At 37.8% G+C, this 16,693-nt stretch overlaps 1 protein-coding gene across 4 annotated transcripts in view; it reads left to right on the forward strand.

Annotated features, from left to right (window-relative positions):
• NCKAP1 (NCK associated protein 1) overlaps nt 1–16,693 on the forward strand; it is a 91,290-nt gene that overhangs the window by 25,518 nt on the left and 49,079 nt on the right. For 2 of the 4 annotated variants that reach the window (XM_049773543.1, XM_049773545.1), the window contains 4 exons: nt 10,231–10,323; nt 10,500–10,556; nt 11,721–11,863; nt 11,946–12,036. In XM_049773543.1, coding sequence (XP_049629500.1) covers nt 10,231–10,323; nt 10,500–10,556; nt 11,721–11,863; nt 11,946–12,036 — 384 coding nt within the window. The remainder of the gene's footprint in view (nt 1–10,230; nt 10,324–10,499; nt 10,557–11,720; nt 11,864–11,945; nt 12,037–16,693) is intronic. The other 2 variants (XM_049773544.1, XM_049773546.1) reach the window with 1 other exon arrangement.

The following is a 16,693-nucleotide window of genomic DNA, read 5'->3' on the forward strand; positions in this document are numbered from 1 at the left end:
CATCCCCCAAATAGAGATGCCCAGTACAAACCAAGCCAGCATATTTATAACCTCTGCTTACAGGCCTGCCAGTTGAAGAAAACACCCATTGGCAGTACATAATCACCTAAAATAATCCTGGCCCAGGCTGTCAGCACTTGGGGTGTAGATGTCTCTTTTGCAAAGAAACAAAGCCCCAAATAAGCCATCCCCGACCTAGGATGCCTTCTTAGTTCCAGGGTCTCTTAGTTTCCCCTGTTTTGTTCATCAGACCCACCACTTTAAAAAATTCTGACATTTCTTACTGTGGCCTTTTCCCCATAGAATGAATTTCCTGTATGTCTCATTACATTCCTTGTTGGGCTATAATCTCATTGAGTGGCAAAGTAAGTGCTTTATTCATAATTTCCCATTGCTCCTTCTACAATAATTGGCTCTATTCGAGACTAAATACTTTTTTTTTTTTTTTGGTTTTTGGGCCACACCCGTTTGACACTCAGGGGTTACTCCTGGCTATGTGCTCAGAAATCGCCCCTGGCTTGGGCGGACCATATGGGACGCCGGGGGATCGAACCGCAGTCTGTTCCTTGGCTAGCGCTTGCAAGGCAGGCACCTTACCTCTAGCGCCACCTTCCAGGCCCCGAGACTAAATACTTTTTGGTTAAATGTATAGTACGATATAACTGTAGCACGATACTGACCTGGAAGCCCCTTTTAGTATCAATTACATCTGAGTCATATTAGAGAACTAGGAGAGAAGCAGTTTTACTCCTAGAAATTTTTCCAAGGAAAGTAAAAATACTTGGCCAGAGAGATAGTACAGCTTTGCAGGAGGCCGACTTGGGTTTAATCCCCAGCATCCCATATTTCTCCCTGAGAACTACCAGAATTAATTCCCAAGTGCTGAGCCAATCATAACCCTTGAGCACTGCTTTGTATGCCCCCCTCCAACAAAAAACAAGAAAAATATAATACAATAAAGGAAAAGGAAAGAAAATTATAGGGACTGAAGAGATCATATAACCAGGAAAGCACTTGCCTTACATGGGCCAGTGAAGTTCAATTCCCCAGCACCCCCTATGGTCCCTGAGCCATGCAAGGAGTGATCCCTAAGCACAGAGCCAAGAGGAAGTCCTGAACAGTTATTGGGTGTGGTCAAATAAACCCTCCCCAAATCCCCATAAATAAATGAAAATACCTACCTATGTTTATAGCAACATTCATTATTCATAATAGTCTAAACTGGAAACAGTTCAAATTCCCATTAATAAGTAAATAAAATAGGGCTATCAGTTTACCGGAATACTGTTTAACAAATAAAAGAATGATCTATTGGTGTCCATATTACACGATGGATTAATTTTAAAAACATAGGGCAAATGAAAGAACTAGATGTAGGAAGGTCCATGTTGTGTGATTCAATTTATAGTTCATGTCTACAATGAATAAATTTATTGAGGTGGAAAACAGACTAAGTCATTTAGGGCTTGACGGTAAATTGGGTTAATTAATTAATAAGCGAACTTTATCTTGTTCAATTCTATTTAAAAGATAATGAAATACTCCATTATGAAGAGTAGATTTTTGCATGACTATGCATTTATTAAAACTTTTATTCATTTATGAATGAGTTTTATACTATACCTCAATAAAACTTTCTCCCAGCCTTCACAAGCATGCAGTTTTGAAAGTCAGAAATGGTATGTTAAAATAAATAGTGCTTTTTCAGAGAACACCTTATTGTTTTTCACTATGATCAATCTTGTTGAAGTTATTTAGACAGACCTGTAATAGCTATATTTTGTAACACACGGTAAATAAGGTACTTGTTAGGGGCTGGAATGATAGCACAGTGAGAGAGCACCTGCCTTGCAAGTAGCTGGCCTGTGTTCAGTTCCCTACTTCTCATATGGTCCCCTAGTCCTGCCAAGAGTAAGCTCTAAACATTGCCAGGTATGAGCCCTCTCACCCCAGAGATACTCATCAGTAGCCACAAATGTTGATAGGAATCGAAATAAAAACTTACATGTATCAGTGACTACTTAATCTTGGAAGATTAGCACTTGTGGCCATCTTGACGTAAATAGTCCGGTATAGGTATCTACTATATCAGTCAGAAAACTCTTGTTTTATTTTACTGTGGTTAAGTAGCCACATTTTTGAAAGCAGGGTAGTCACATGCTAGAATTCAAAAGAATTTTTTTTTGTGTTTATGCCACACCCAGCTGTGCTCAGAGCTACTTGGGGATCACTCCTTGTAGACTTCAGGGATCAAATATGGGCAAGCACCCCACTACAATCAAAATAGTTATTAACATTTAATGTAAAGGTATTAACTTCATTTTATTTCTAATGAAAAATCATGCTACTATATTATTATTTGTGTAGTAATAATAGCTTTTTGGGGTTGGCTACGTAACTGCATAACTGATTTTGCTTGTTCTCTGTATCTTTGCTTTTATATTATTTTTTATGTTATACCTGACCAACCATACTATATGTGCTATTACACATAATTAAGGATGTTTTAGTACTAACAATACGTTTTGAAAGGCCGGAGAGATAGCATGGAGGTAAAGCATTTGCCTTGCATGCAGAAGGTCAGTGGTTTGAATCCCGGCATCCCATATGGTCCCGAGCCTACCAGGAGTGATTTCTGAGCATAGAGCCAGGAGTAAACCCTGAGCGCTGCCGGGTGTGACCCAAAAACAAAACAAAAAACAAACAAAAAAAAACCCATTTTGTTTCATCAATTTATGTTAATTTTATCATTTGTATGACCAGAAATTTTTAACTTGCCAATTTTCCTGGTGCTACTTACTTAATATTACTGGGTGCTAAGATATTGTTTGAATTTGTATTACCAGCTTTATATTATTATTTGTTATCAAGAAATGCTTAGCAGAACACCTCCAAGCTTAGTGTTCTTTTTTGTTTTTGTTTTCTTTTGTTTTGGTTTGGTTTTTTTGGCCACACCCGTTTGATGCTCAGGGGTTACTCCTGGCTATGCGCTCAGATATTGATCCTGGCTTGGGGGGACCATATGGGATGCTGGGGGAATCAAACCTCAGTCCATCCTAGGCTAGCGCTTGCAAGGCAGATGCCTTACCTCTAGCGCCACTGCTCCAGCCCCAAGCTTAGAGTTCTTAAATAAGAACTTACTTCTTATTATTCTGTGGGTGATTGTTCACCTGTGGGACAGTCTTAGGTCCTACCTGCTTTCCAGGTAGAAGTGAGATAGGGCACAAACCCATCATGATAGCAGGTGCTGAACTTCTTTTGCCATGTAATCTGAGATTCTGGTTACTTCACAGGTAGTCTTTTAGGGCAGTGCTCCCCAAAGAGCAAAATCCAAAACTGTAATGCCTCACAATAAGAGGGTCATTTCTGAGGACTAGGGTATTAGCTCAAAGGGCCGGAGCAAATGCTTTTTTCTGTTCTTTGCCTTTCAGAATGACATATTAGCAATATAAACTTGAGAAAGATCACTATATAGCATGAAGTAGTTGAATTAAAGAGGTTAGGCAGTTCAATTTATGAGACCAGTTTATGGGCTTCTATTATTTTCTGAATTCAGCTTTAATCTTGGTTATTCCTATGCTACTTTTGTGTCATTAAATGGCAGCTTGAATGTTGAAGTCTATGAAAAAGATGTTTGAGCTTTGAAATCTGATAGACATGGATTGACATATTGACCTTCTTCCAAGTCTGTTGCCATATCTGGAAAATGTAGATAAAAATATAAAGTGGGAAGGGGCCGGAGAGATAGTATGGAGGTAAGGCGCTTGCCTTGCATGCAGAAGGTCGGTGGTTCGAATTTCGGCATCCCATATGGTCCCCTGAGCACTGCCAGGTGTGACCTAAAAACCAAATATATATATATATATATATATATATATATATGTATGTATGTATATACGTATACATATATGTATATATGTGGGAGGTTGTCTAAATATTTTTAATATAATTTTTATTTTAATCATAGTGGCCTACATATCATTGATAATAATATTTTAGGTGCATATTAACATAAAATCAGGGGAATTCCCATCACCGAACTGTCCTCCCTCCACCTCTGTTTCCATCCTACTTCCCATATCCTCCTCCCTCACCCCTTGGGCTGCCAGAGTAAGTGGTCCTCTCTGCCTAGCTAACTACTTAGTGGTCCTACACCTGTTTGGTCTTGGTACCTCCCTTATTTCCCACTCTAGTTGGGAGGCGGGACTAGATATTTCAAGTTATATGGTTTTGTTTGAAGAAGAGAAAAGTAATAAACTGGAGAAAAAAATCAAATACGCCAAAAATGGGTGGAGTCCTTCTGGAAGCTCTCATCCTAGTTTTGAGAGACGAAGGGAAAAAAGGAGGTAGACCACCATAACAGTACAAAATGAAGTGTCAAATAAAGCATCCAGTGAACACTCCAACAATAAAGATAAGCACCACATAAAGGCCATGGTCTTGAGATAAAAAACATGGCAGAACACATGGAAGAAAAGGAAGAAAAGAAAAGAAGAAAAAACATATGAATGGAGACAAGAACTTCAATAACCACACCAAAACAAATAAATTGACAAAAAGTAGATAAATAAAAAAAATTTTTGCTTTTTGCCTTTTTGCCTTTTTTTTTCTTTTTTCTTTCCTCCTGCACAGGCACAGTAAATATTGGGGTCATTCGAAAAGGAATTCCCTTGGCCTAAGAGAAACAGGGTTTCTCCACCCTACAAGTATATTGTCATGGGATTAACTATAGACTCCTTTCAGGTTCATTTACTCTCCCCTTGGTGCTTTTGTGGTGAATGGAAGGCTTCTGCTCTGTCCTGGGTGATAAAATCAGACCTCCTTATCTAGAGATCTCAGTATCTTCACAGGTCAGGGAGTGGAACTTATGATGAAGTCTTTCTTTGTGATTCTAGAAGTTCTGTTCCCTCCGTGTCCTTTTAATCCGTTTTCTGTGTTGGTGGCCTTGGTCTTTGCGCTGATCCTAGGATGGGGCCTTTAGTTTAAATAGTTTCTGGTTGTCAGGCACTAAAATACCTATGTCTCATTGTTCATGTCAGCTTCTATTTTGATGAAGTAGATACTAGACTTGGAGAGGTTAAATTATTTAGTCATAATTACACCAAAATAGGCTTTCTTGTATCACCTAACAAACATATTTAACGGCACATACAGTCTTAAAAATATCATTATTTTAATCATTCATCTGATAGCTGTTTGTGTTGGATATTTATGTATAAAGATGAATGATACAGTCTGTAGAATATTAAGAAATCAAGTTTGATACATTGTCTTATAATATTAGAGAGAGCTTTGATACACAGTAGAGAATGCTCTTGGAGTAGTTAGAATGCTGAGAGGTGTAATTCAGGCAGAGGGACTGCAAGGTATGTGCATTGGGCTTTGATTCCCACCCAGCGTCATGCGGTTTCCCAAGTTCCCCTATTCCCTCCACCCCGCAAAGCATTTCTAGGCTGAGTATCAGAGTGGGCCCCTGAGAAATACTGGGGTGGTTCCCCCACAAGAGAAAGTGATACTTCTATATATACTCATTGAAAGGAAGAAGATGTGATTTGTCATAAAGGAAGAATTTAGGTCAGTTTCTTGAAAATGGAGTTAACATTTAAGTTGAGCTGTGTAGGAGTGATAACATTTAAACATTTCAGTAAAGATGCATGATCAGTTTCAGTACAAATATTTCCTTGCCACTGGAAGTTTTTTTTTTTAAATTTTATTTAAATACCATGATTACAAATAGGACTGTAGTTAACCAAAAGAACACGCCCCTTTACCAACTACAGGAAGTTTTAACTTTTAAGTTTTGTGAGGGTACAGTATTAGGTAGAATGAGAATTTGTAGAAAATAAAATTAAGGCCCGTAAGATAGTGACTGCTGTTTATTTTCCAGAATATGACACTGAAATTGGAGGAAGCATTCTGTTAATAATTAAACTCAGTAACAAATGCACTGTACTTTTATATTCTTTATCCTTTGATTTTATCAGTCTGCTTTTACTTATTACATTTCAAAACTATGAAGCAGGAAAAATTTAATATATCATCATGCACTGTTGAAAGAAATCTGAGTGAAATAGGATCGATTTTGAATACTTTGCTTGAGATGAGCAGTAATGATGAAAATTATGCAACTTTACCGAAATGTAGTTGACATATAATAGTTTTTTGTATTCAAAAAGCAGGATTCAATGTATGTTATGCAAAATGACTATAGCAAGACAAATAACTTTCTGTCACAATTGAAAGTTACTTTTTCTTATTATTATTAAACTTACTTGGGGTGGGGGGTGGGACACCCTGCAGCACTTGGGATTACTCTTGGCTCTGCACTCAGAAATTACTCCTGACAGGCTCAGGGGACCATATGGGATGCTGGGGATCAAACCGGGATTGGCCTCATGCAAGATAAATGCCTTACTGCCTGTGCTATTGCTCTGGCCTTTGTAAAAATTTTTAAGAACTAATCTATTAGCAACTTAAAACTACACCATGCCAATAAATGCATTCATTGTCATACAGAGTTCTTTTTAAACCAAACACTAATATGAAAAGATACATGTACACCTATGTTCATTGCAGTGTTCAGTATAATAGCCAAGATATGTCTGTAATCCAAATAACCAGTGACAGATAAAGATGTAGAAATAATTATGGTAAACAGTAGACCATAGTGGTATAATACGAAGCTCTAAGAAAAAGTGGAATCATGCAGCTCACTGCAATTTGAATGGAACTGGAAAGTTACTGTGATAGGCAAAGTAAGTCAGAGGGAGAAGGACAAATACTGGATGGTCTCATTCATTTGTGAAACACAGAGAGACTCTTGTCCTTCCCTTCTTTCCCCCTCCTCTTCTTACTCTGGTGCTCAGGAGACCATATGTGGTATTGAGCATCAGCCCCCAGACCCTTGTCCTTGAATTACAAAACTGATAAATAGGGGGAATAACTAAAGATGGTAGAGACCATGGTGGAGGGTCTTTTTGTTATGACTTCATAACAAACTGATACTATGGCAAATGTTACCTACTCTGTAATGGAATGGAAAAACTATGCCAGGCAACATTATTGACTATAGCAGCAAGCTGTAGGTCTACCCCCATGACACTTTGTAACTGGTAGTTTTAGCTCTGAATACTCCTTCATCCTTTATTCTCATCCATCCTCCAGCTCCCCCCCCCACAGACCTTTCTGTTTCCTGTAATTTAGAATGGTTTTCAGACAAATATTTTCTTCAAAATAATGTAGACATCTCAGCAATAAAACTATAGAAGTTTGTAAGTAGATAGTATTTGTTTTTTATTTTGTTTTTTTTTTTGTTTTTGTTTTTTGTTTTTGGGCCACACCCGGCGGTGCTCAGGGGCTACTCCTGGCTGTCTGCTCAGAAATAGCTCCTGGCAGGCACGGGGGACCATATGGGACACCGGGATTTGAACCAACCACTTTTGGTCCTGGATCGGCTGCTTGCAAGGCAAATGCCACTGTGCTATCTCTCCGGGCCCTGGTATTTGTTTTTTAAGGAGACTTTATACTTGGTTTCTAGTCATTTGGCTCTTTTAATGTCCTTGGGAGGAACGTATGCTGGAGAGATAGGTAATACCTCCTCCAAATATTACTTTAGATTATAATTATTTTGGAGGAGGGTTTGTGGCCAAACCTGAGGATGCTCAGAGCTATTCCCCTAGCTTTGTACTCAGGAGTGACTTCTGACAGTGTTCAGGGAATTATATGTGGTGCTGGGCATTCAAGCTCCGGTCCACGACATAGAAGTATCTTAATCTGTGTACTTTCTTTTTTTACCCTAAAATGTATTATTCTAATTTGATTTTCAAAAAAGAGTTGTTTACTAGGTCTCCCTACTGGTGTTGAGGTTGGGTTCCAGGAACTACTACTAGTGATAACATGGGTCCATAGTTTGGCAGAATGTTGCTGGGAGTGTCAGCACAACAGGCAGGGGATGACAATTGGGTTAAGCCCTGCCTTTTACCTCTTTGAATCATCTTTAGGCTCCTGGCTTGTATTTAGAGCTGTCTATCCTGTAAGAGTAGAACCTACTGGACTTTTTATAGGTCTTTTCATAGTTTGAAAAAGAAAAACAAAAAAACCCTTTTTACGCATTGCTGTTTATTTTTCTGGCTGCTCACAGTGTTTCGGTATTCTGTATAAAACACCTTTATCCAGTATTTTTAAAAAATTCTTTAAAAATTTTTTAATTGTATCTAAACTGATTTTCAAAGTTGTTCATAGTACAGTTGTTTCAGGCATTCAGTGTTCTGACATTAATCCTATTACTAGTGTGACCTTCACTCTACCATTGCTCCCAGTTTCTATCCCTTAGTACCCCTCCACTACTACCTGCCTCCTCCTTAGCAGGTATAAAATAATTTATTTTATTTTGCTTATTACAGCAAAATGGGATTATTGAAAAACACTTTAGTAAAAGTTCTGAAAATTGTTATATCCCACAATGGTGTCATTAATATCATTGAGAGTTTACTAAGCTGTGTGATGGTAGTTGAGTCTTCTGTAATACTGTTTTTGTTTATTGGGCTTAGGATTTGAGCTTCTATGCTATTTTCCCGTCTAATTTACTGTGCCCCTACTGGCCTGTTGGTATTGTGGACTTTGGAGGTGTTGCAGGGACTTGGGATGTTGGTTGGTTTCTGGGTCTTGCAGCCTTAGGGGGCTGAGCAAAGGCTGCCCATGCATCTCAAGCAGACCCCAGAGTTTTCAGTTTCCAAACCAAAATGTACCTGTGTGTTTTGTTTGTTTGTTTGTTTTGGTCAGATTGGTGTTTCTGCAGAGATTAGTCTTGAAGCAGTGAATCTGGATTGCTGGCATGGGGTGGCTGTGGGGTTTGAGTACTGCTGTGGGGTGGGCCAGGGGTCCCTACTTCAGCTTCAGCTGAGTGGAGACTTGGCCCACTCTCTCCTTTTTAAGGGTCCCTGAAAGTTTTCAGCTCGAAAACTAGTGTACCTCTGAGTTTCAATGGCTAGGCTTGCATTTCTTCTGAGATTAGTCTGGAAACCGGGTCCTTGTTTACAGGGTAGTAGCCAATATTTCTTTACTGAGTAAGAACTTGCCATGACCTCGGGCTTTTTGCGGGGCGGGGGTGGGGGTGGGAGTTGCCTCATATATTCAAAGTTTGCACTCTACTTCTGAGGTACATCTTTGTTAGAGGGTTTTGATAGCAAGTACTCATTCAAATCACTTTCTAATAGTTTCTAGTTTTCTCAGATTCTAGATAGGTGCTTTGTTGGCATTTATTCTGATCATTGGAGTAATAAAACGTAGATTCTAATTTAGTAGATAGGAGGCTGGCTCGAGATTGGCTTTTTCTAACTAGCTCCTGACCTAAATGATTGTGAACTGCTGTTCTTCAAGTTAAACATGGTATCAAGGTTATGTATGGTTCACTGGCAGTTTATGGTAGGGTTTTTAATATTAGGGATGTTCTTTCAGAAATTAATACTTTTTTTTTTTTAAATAAAACTTAGGAACTTAGTCCTATATTAAGTTTCTCCCCATCTTGGGGTTTCTCTTTCTTTCCAATAAACATTTTTATTTCCAAAGAAAGGAAAATAAACTAGGATTTCAGTATATTTAATACAAGTTGATTTAAACTGTATTTGTCTTCACGTGTCCTTCTTTTATACGTTTACCAGTGTCATAACTCTAGTTTTGCTTCTTTGTCATTTATTTTTTGTTATAATTTTTACTTTTGTTTAATGTATTATTGTGTTTTGTGGATCTGGTCAGGGAACCGTGACCGTATTTTATGTTTGTATCTACATTTTATTTTGCATGCGTAACGTGGCTTTCCCTGGATGTTCTTTTTGGTAAGTTCCAAATTTACAAAGCATCTAGTTTTTTGTAGTGTAAGTTACAATGTTTTTCACTTTCTTTTTCCCTTCTAGTAATGTGATCATGCTCATAAGTTGTTCTCTCTCTTTTTTTTTTTTAAGAATGTATTTGGTACTGCTTTTTCCTAACGGTTTCAATCTTAGTAGTGTTAGTTTGGTACTAATCCGCTTTGATTTGTTTTATAGCCCCACACTGTCAGTTGCTGATCACTGTTTGCACTTGATGTCTTAAGTATTTTGTTTCGAAAAAGAGCTTATTAATCATCTAGAAATTTTGTTTGAAAAGCTTGTGCTTCCATATAGCAATCATAAGAATTTTTTACTGAAATACTTTGTTTTCTATGAGCAATGCATTTTAATTTTGTTTTTACAGCAACAGCTAGCACAACTACAGAAAGAAAAATCAGAGATTCTGAAAAATTTGGCATTATATTACTTCACCTTTGTAGATGTTATGGAATTTAAGGTATGTACTTCAATATATAAAATTAAGCATTGCAGAGATTTTGTTTTATAAATGTAAATTATTTTGTCACCTATAAATAGTAAGATTAGAGTTTTTCTAGACTTAAATTTTAATATATGTGTATTTTATGTTTTCTAAATCTTATATATACAATTAAAAAAAGTCTTTATCTTTAGGACCATGTTTGTGAATTGCTGAATACTATTGATGTCTGCCAGGTCTTCTTTGATATAGTAAGTGTAATTTTCTGAGACAAATTTGATTTTCTTATTTCCTGTAATACTTACTGTCACTAAATACTTCCTGTTAGAGCAAATTTATGTGATTAATCTAGGTTTTTAAGCCCTGTCAATTTTGGTGTGTTTTATAGCCTTTTTTTTTGCTTATTTGATTGTTTTGTTTTGGGGCCACATCCAATGATGCTCAGAAATTACTCCTGGTTCTGTTGTTAGAAATAATTCCTAGCATGGGGGACCATGTGGGATGCAAGTAATTGAACCCGGGTTGATCATATGCAAGGTAACTGTGCTTTTGCTCCAGTTCCTGTAGTTATTTTTAATGTGGCTATTTTTAATTATACAGAATTATCTGTATTTGTTTGTTTATTTCTTTGTGTTTTAGAATGTTAAACCTAAACATAATATGAAGCAGTTGTTTTATATTTTAGTACATCCAATTAAAAGAAATTAAGGAGATATCATTTTTTCTTTTTTTGTTTTTGATTTTGGGCCACACCTGGCCCCAAGACACATACAAGTTTTCTTTATAAAAGATATGCTTGAGGGCCCGGAGAGATAGCACAGCGGGTTTGCCTTGCAAACAGACGATCCAGGACCAAAGGTGGTTGGTTCGAATCCTGGTGTCCCATATGGTCCTCCGTGCCTGCCAGGAGCTATTTCTGAGCAGACAGCCAGGAGTAACCCCTGAGCACCGCTGGGTGCGGCCCAAAAACCAAATATATATATATATATATATGCTTGACAGAATTACTCCTGTAATGACAGTTACAGATACAGAAAGTCAAGGTGAAAAATGCCTATGTGGATTTAATGGCAGATTGTTTTATTTGTATAATACTTCTTTTTCTTCCTTAGTGAGATTGGCTTCATGGTTTCTATTATACTGGTTTTGGTTATTACACTTTTAAATCGTGTACAGACAGAATATGGGTGCAATCATGAATGCTTATCTATCAAATTGGATCACACGCACAAGCTTTTACCTGTAACATTCAAATCTTGGACAAGCTTTAGGTGAAAGAAATTAAGTAGAATTTCTATTATTGGGATGAAGATAATGAAATTACTATCTTTAGCTGGCTGCCATGAAGATTTTTGCATTTATATTTAAAAGTTTGTGAAATTAGAAATAATTTAAATTTGTTTTTTTTTCCTTAGACTGTAAACTTTGATTTAACAAAGAACTACTTAGATTTGATCATAACCTATACAACACTAATGATATTGCTGTCACGCATTGAAGAAAGGAAGGCAATCATTGGGTTATACAATTATGCTCATGAAATGACCCACGGAGCAAGGTAGTCCGGCACTGTAAAAATCTTTGTTAAATTATCCATTTGGTGGTTTACAACTTGGTGTAATTTTATTGTTTATTTTAAGTGACCGAGAATATCCACGCCTTGGTCAGATGATTGTTGATTATGAAAACCCTCTAAAGAAGATGATGGAAGAATTTGTACCCCATAGCAAGGTAAGAACTTCTGTTTTGGAGTTCAGGGGCCATTCCTAGCAGTGCTGAGGGATATTCCTTGCTCTGTGCTCAGGAATGACCCCTGGTGGCACTTGGGGGAACTTGTGGGCCGGAGATCTAATCAGGGTTGGCATTTGGAAGGCAAGTGTCTTAATCCCTTAGCAACCCCAAGAATTTGTTTTAGTATGTGCTTTAAGATAGTTTTCTTTTTCTTCTTCTTTTAACCCATATTGAATTAATTTATTTCTATTTGATGAACCATAATTTACAAAATTATCAGTAGTATAGTTTTAATGTATCATATTTTTTTTATTTTATTTTTTTTATTTATTTTTGATCATAGTGGCTTACATATTGTTGACAATGATATTTTAGGTACATATTTACATAAAATCAGGGGGAATTCCCATCACCAAATTGTCCTCCCTACACCTCCGTTTTTGTCCTACCACCCATATCCTCTTCCCTCACCCACAGGGTAGCTAGGATGTGTGGTCTCCTCTGTATCTAGCCTACTGCATAGTAGTCTTGCACATCTTTGGTCCTGGTGTCTCCCTTGTTTCCCCCTCTATTTGGGGGGGCAGGACTAGCTAGTTCAAGTTACGTGGTTTTGTTTAAAGGAGAGAAAAGTAATAAACTGGGGTAAAAGTCTAATACGCCGAAAATAAGTGGAATTCTTCCAGAGGTTTTCAACATCGGTTTGAGAAATGAAGGAGAGAAAAAAGGTGAAACATTCCACCAGTACAAAAAGAAGTGTCAAATATCCCGTGAAGGCTCCAACAATAAGCACAAGCACCAAAAAACAAAACAAAACAAAACAAAACAAAAAAAAACAAAACAAAAAAAATAAAAACCCACAAAAATAAACACAAAACAAAACAAAACAAGCAAACAAACAAACAAATAAATGTCATGGTCTTGATATAGGAAACATGGCATAGCATACAAAGGAAGAACAGAAAGGAAGAGAAAGAATAAGTATAACTGGGGACAACTTCAATTATCACACCCAAACAGAGAAATTGACCAAAAATAGATGGGTAAATAAAAATAATAATAATAAATGAAAATAAAATAATATATATAAAAAAATAATGATTTGTGCTTTTTTTTTTTCCCCTCCTGCCCAGGCACAGTAAATATTGGGGTCATTCGAAAAGGAATTCACTTGGCCTAAGAGATATGGGGTTTCTCCGCCCTTGGAGTGTATTGTCATGGGATCAACTATAGACTCTGTTCAGGATCACTTACTCTCCTGGTGGTGCTTTTGTGGTGTTTGTAAGACCTCTGCTCTGTCCTGGGTGATACTATCAGGCCTCTGTGACTAGGGATCTCAGTATCTGCACAGATCCTGCGGTGGGAGTTATGATGAAGTCAGTCTTTGTGGTTCTAGAAGTTCTGTTCCATCATTGTCATTTTAATTCATCTTCTGTGGTTGGTGATCTTGGTCTTTGCACTGAAGCTAGGATGGCACCTAGGATAGTGTCTTTCTTTGTGCTTCCAGAAGCCCCATTCCATTACAATGGTCTCTGCCAGACCTTTGAAGCTGGGGATCATGTTCATTGTGCAGATCGTAGTTCAAACCCTAGGTTAGGGCTTTTTTATTGGTCCCAAGCTGTATACAGTCTGGTCATGGTTCTAGCAGCAGTCATCTGTAACTCGAAATCTTGGCTTTTGGGCCTTCCAAAGGGTGACAAGTCTTCTGATTTTGTCTTGTCGTTAGCTAGAAAGGTAGGATAACCTTCACTTAGGTCAAGTTTAATGTATCATATTTTAATACCATTCCCACCACATGGCAGTGTCAATTTCTTTGATATAACATGATATGATAAAAAATGTTATATTTCAATACCAATCCCTCTACCCAGCGTTCCCATGTTCATCATCCTTGCACTTCCCACCCCTACATGCCACCTTGTAGGAAGGAGAATTAAAAAAAGGTTCAGTGTATCAGCTTAGATCTCATGTTTTTAGTGTTGTTGAGTTTATAATTTGAATGTATACCACTTTTCCACATTGCCAAAATAATTGGCGTCCAAACCTCTCTGTTCCCATTAAGATAGCTTTTATGAGACAGCTTAATGATAAATAGTTGATAGTATGATAAACTTTTAGTAAATGTAATATGATAATTATGCATGGCTTTTTTTCTGAAGTGTGAACTAGGGAATGAACTAGGTGTCAAGTAGTATAAAGATACTAAGGAATATTTGGTTCATTATACGTTGAGAGTAGCATAATATGCAGGCATTATGAAGTATAATATTTGAAAATGTGAATTCTCACTGGTTTCTACTTCCAATTCTTTAAATTGCTTATTGTGTGATATTGGGCAAGTTAGTTAACATCATCATTATATGTTATTTCATATGTAGAGATATATTAATATTAGTTACCCCCCACACACACACTGCTGTAATGCTTTGTGGTCTCTGGCACCATAGGGCTTGAGCAACTCTACATCCTCAGACCCTAGTATTGAACAATCAACCCTAATACTACTACTCTGGATTTTGCGGGGAGTGCTCATTGCTAGGAGGAGCTGCTGAGCTTCCTGGCAACACCTGGGATGTTTGTCCTGTTCCTAACATGCACTTCTACCACCCCCAACCCCAACTATTCAGAGTAATCTGATGAAATGTACCTAAAGACATATACCTAAATTCTAATAGCGGTTCTGGTTCATTCATTAACAAATTCAGAGGTAATTCTAAGGCAAACAGATTAAAGCATCATTCTCTATACTCTTTCGGAAAGGCAGTTAAAAAGCAAGCAAGAAATAGGTGAATAGGGCCGGAGAAATAGCATGGAGGTAGTGTGTTTGCCTTGCATGCAGAAGGACAGTGGTTCAAATCCCAGCATCCCATATGGTCCCCCAAGCCTGCCAGGAGTGATTTCTGAGCTTAGAGCCAGGAGAAACCCCAGAGTGCTGCCGGGTGTGACCCCCCCCCCCCAAAAAAAGAAAAAAACCAAAAGAAAAAAAGGAAATAGGTAAATAAAGCATTAAATATTTCTTTAATTTTGGTGAGGGAACACCCAATAGTGCTTAAGTTTACTCCTAGCTATGTACTCAGGGCCTGGGGTTAGGAAAATGTTTATGCCAGAGATCAAATCTGGGTCAGCTGTGCTCTCAGAAAATGCCTTACCCACTCTACTTTCTCTCTCTGGCCTAAAGTATTAAGTGTCTTGAGACTGAAGCTGTAATTACAAAACCAACTAGCAATGAGAAGTTAAATAACTTTAGTGCATTAATTTCATACAGTGTTCTTTGGAGAAATGAGACATATGAACTCTGGTATACTTATTAACCGCACAAGTCTTTCAGTGACTGTTATCAGAGTAGAAAGGTAGATGTGCAAAATAATGAATAACTCTAGGTTTTCTGCCTTATTTGAAGATGACCAAACTTTTTAGGAAGTGTTTTTTGGGGATGATGTGGGGGTAGTAGGGACCACACACCCAGGAGTGGTCAGTTCCTATTCTGAGGAATATGAACTTGCGAACTTCTCCTGGCAGTGCTCTAGGAACTGCACAGTAGAACAAAACCTTCTTCCTGCATGCAAAGAATGAACTCAGCTCTTTTGATCTGATTGTGACCCAATATTTGACTCTTTAGGATACTGAACTAAGCTCTTGGCCAAGAATGCTGTATCTATGTAACTGTTGTGAATTTTCTTTTTAAAATAATTTTTGTTGCAATGAACTTTATTTTTTTAATATTTGATTGTTACTGAGGTAACATGGTTATAATAATGTTAATGTTTATAGTATTTTGTTTTGGGGCCACACCTAGCACTCCATATGGGATTCCAGGGATCAAACCCAGGTCAACTGCATGCAAGACAAACAAACGCCCTACCCACTGTGCTATCAGTGGCCTCAATGTATAGTTTTGTTAAACCTCTACCACCACCAGTTTGCCATGAACCAATGATTCTCAAACTTTTTAAACAGGGGGCCAGTTCACTGTCCCTCAGACAGTTGGAGGGCCAGACTATAGTAAAATATAAAAACTATGAACAAATTCCTATTCACACTGCATATATCTTATTTTGAAGTGAAGAAAAAAAAATGGGAACAAATGCAATATATGGCCCACGGGCCGTAGTTCAAGAAGCACTGCGGCATAAACTGCCTACCACTGATCTTGGACCAAGTTGGGTTCTTCTATCCTCTATCTCGTTTTTGTTTTGGAGTCAAACCTGGTCATACTTGGGGGCTTCTCCCAGTGGTGCTTGGGTCTCATGCAGTTTTGGGAATTAAACTGGGCCTCCTCATATGGCTTGTGCTCCCTCCCTTTAAGCTGTCTCTGTATCCCCAATACACCTTTTTTTCCCCTAATCTATTTAATTTTTGTAATACTGATAATAGAATCCTGAGTCTTCTCTATGGAAGGCATGTGAGCTACCAGGTAGCCACATCTCCAGTGTTGAATATCAGGGGAGGAAACTTGGAACCTATTTCAGGATACAATGTGGAGCATAGTTATAATTAAAAGACTGTTTTGAAGTGGTACAATTAGAAATGCATGATATCTGTAGTAGGTGTTTAAGTAGAAAGGGGAACTGGAGAGATTGTGTAACATGTAAGTGATTACTTTTACATACGACTGATCCCCAGCACTACGTATGTCCCCCATATCTTCCCATTAGTGATC

The sequence above is a fragment of the Suncus etruscus genome, chromosome 5 (genome assembly GCF_024139225.1).
Source record: "Suncus etruscus isolate mSunEtr1 chromosome 5, mSunEtr1.pri.cur, whole genome shotgun sequence".
Taxonomy (NCBI): Eukaryota; Metazoa; Chordata; class Mammalia; order Eulipotyphla; family Soricidae; genus Suncus; species Suncus etruscus.